General features: G+C 39.0%; 1 protein-coding gene across 1 annotated transcript in view; it reads left to right on the plus strand.

The window, feature by feature from the left end:
* Positions 1–945, plus strand: part of LOC118420636 (trans-1,2-dihydrobenzene-1,2-diol dehydrogenase-like) — a 5,144-nt gene that overhangs the window by 3,414 nt on the left and 785 nt on the right. Inside the window, exons 4-5 of the mRNA XM_035827500.1 lie at positions 20–145; positions 756–903. Of these exons, the coding sequence (XP_035683393.1) occupies positions 20–144 (125 nt within the window). The 3' untranslated portion in view covers position 145; positions 756–903. The remainder of the gene's footprint in view (positions 1–19; positions 146–755; positions 904–945) is intronic.

Genomic DNA, 945 nt, shown 5'->3' on the forward strand with positions numbered 1-945 from the left:
TTAACAATTTTCACCCCAGGAGTGGACGAGTCCGCCACTGTTGGTCCTGAAGTACAGCAACAACAGAATGGCAGTCCTGACCTGCAGCGTGTCTACAACGCTGTCCCAAGAGGCTTATATTTACGGAACAATGGGCTCGCTTAAGGTATGCACACACACACATACAGAATCAATTCAATATTCGAGTTTGAATATTTAATATTCACCTTTTATTGTTAATATACTCTGGTATCTACATCTCATTCGCATTTTGATGGTTTGGCATCACGTATACAAGGGGAGCTATTCAACTCTCGAGTTAAGTCTCAGGGTGATTTGGGGAAGGTTGTTCATAACAGGATATTCTATTTATATGACAACGTCATTGAAATTATAAGAAGGCGAAATAATAAGTCGTGTACATATCTGCTGACAAAATTAAGCATGCTAGCTACGTGAATAAAAAGCATTCATAAGAAGTAACTTATACTTTCAAACTTCCATATTTAATGTTGTTTGCAAATATCTACGTTTGTATATGTGACTTTGGTTGCTCTTATTGTTCTTACTATGTGAATGTGATCTTGCATACTGTTATGTGATAAAAATTTACGTTTGGGACCGCATCGCTAACAGCGACACCTAGCTGATGTGCAGTACCACGCAGTATTGCTCAGAGGAAGGTCTTCGGTGGTGATTTTATGTCTTGGTTATGAATAAAAAAAAAAGAAAACTTGTCATCTATTGGAGCTTGTTTTCGTCATTATATTTTTCAGGTTCCAAACTTCTGGTGTCCTACCGAATTGATCACCCCAACAAGGAGTCACTACTTCCCCCTTCTTACTCCAGAGAAACCTCTCAACTATCTCAACAGTACAGGGTTGCGTTACGAGGCTATGGCGGTCAGGAGGTGCCTACAGAATGGTCAGCAAATTTTCCAGTTAAGATTACTACTATATCTTTGTA

This window comes from Branchiostoma floridae, chromosome 8, assembly GCF_000003815.2.
Source record: "Branchiostoma floridae strain S238N-H82 chromosome 8, Bfl_VNyyK, whole genome shotgun sequence".
In the NCBI taxonomy this organism is placed as follows: Eukaryota; Metazoa; Chordata; class Leptocardii; order Amphioxiformes; family Branchiostomatidae; genus Branchiostoma; species Branchiostoma floridae.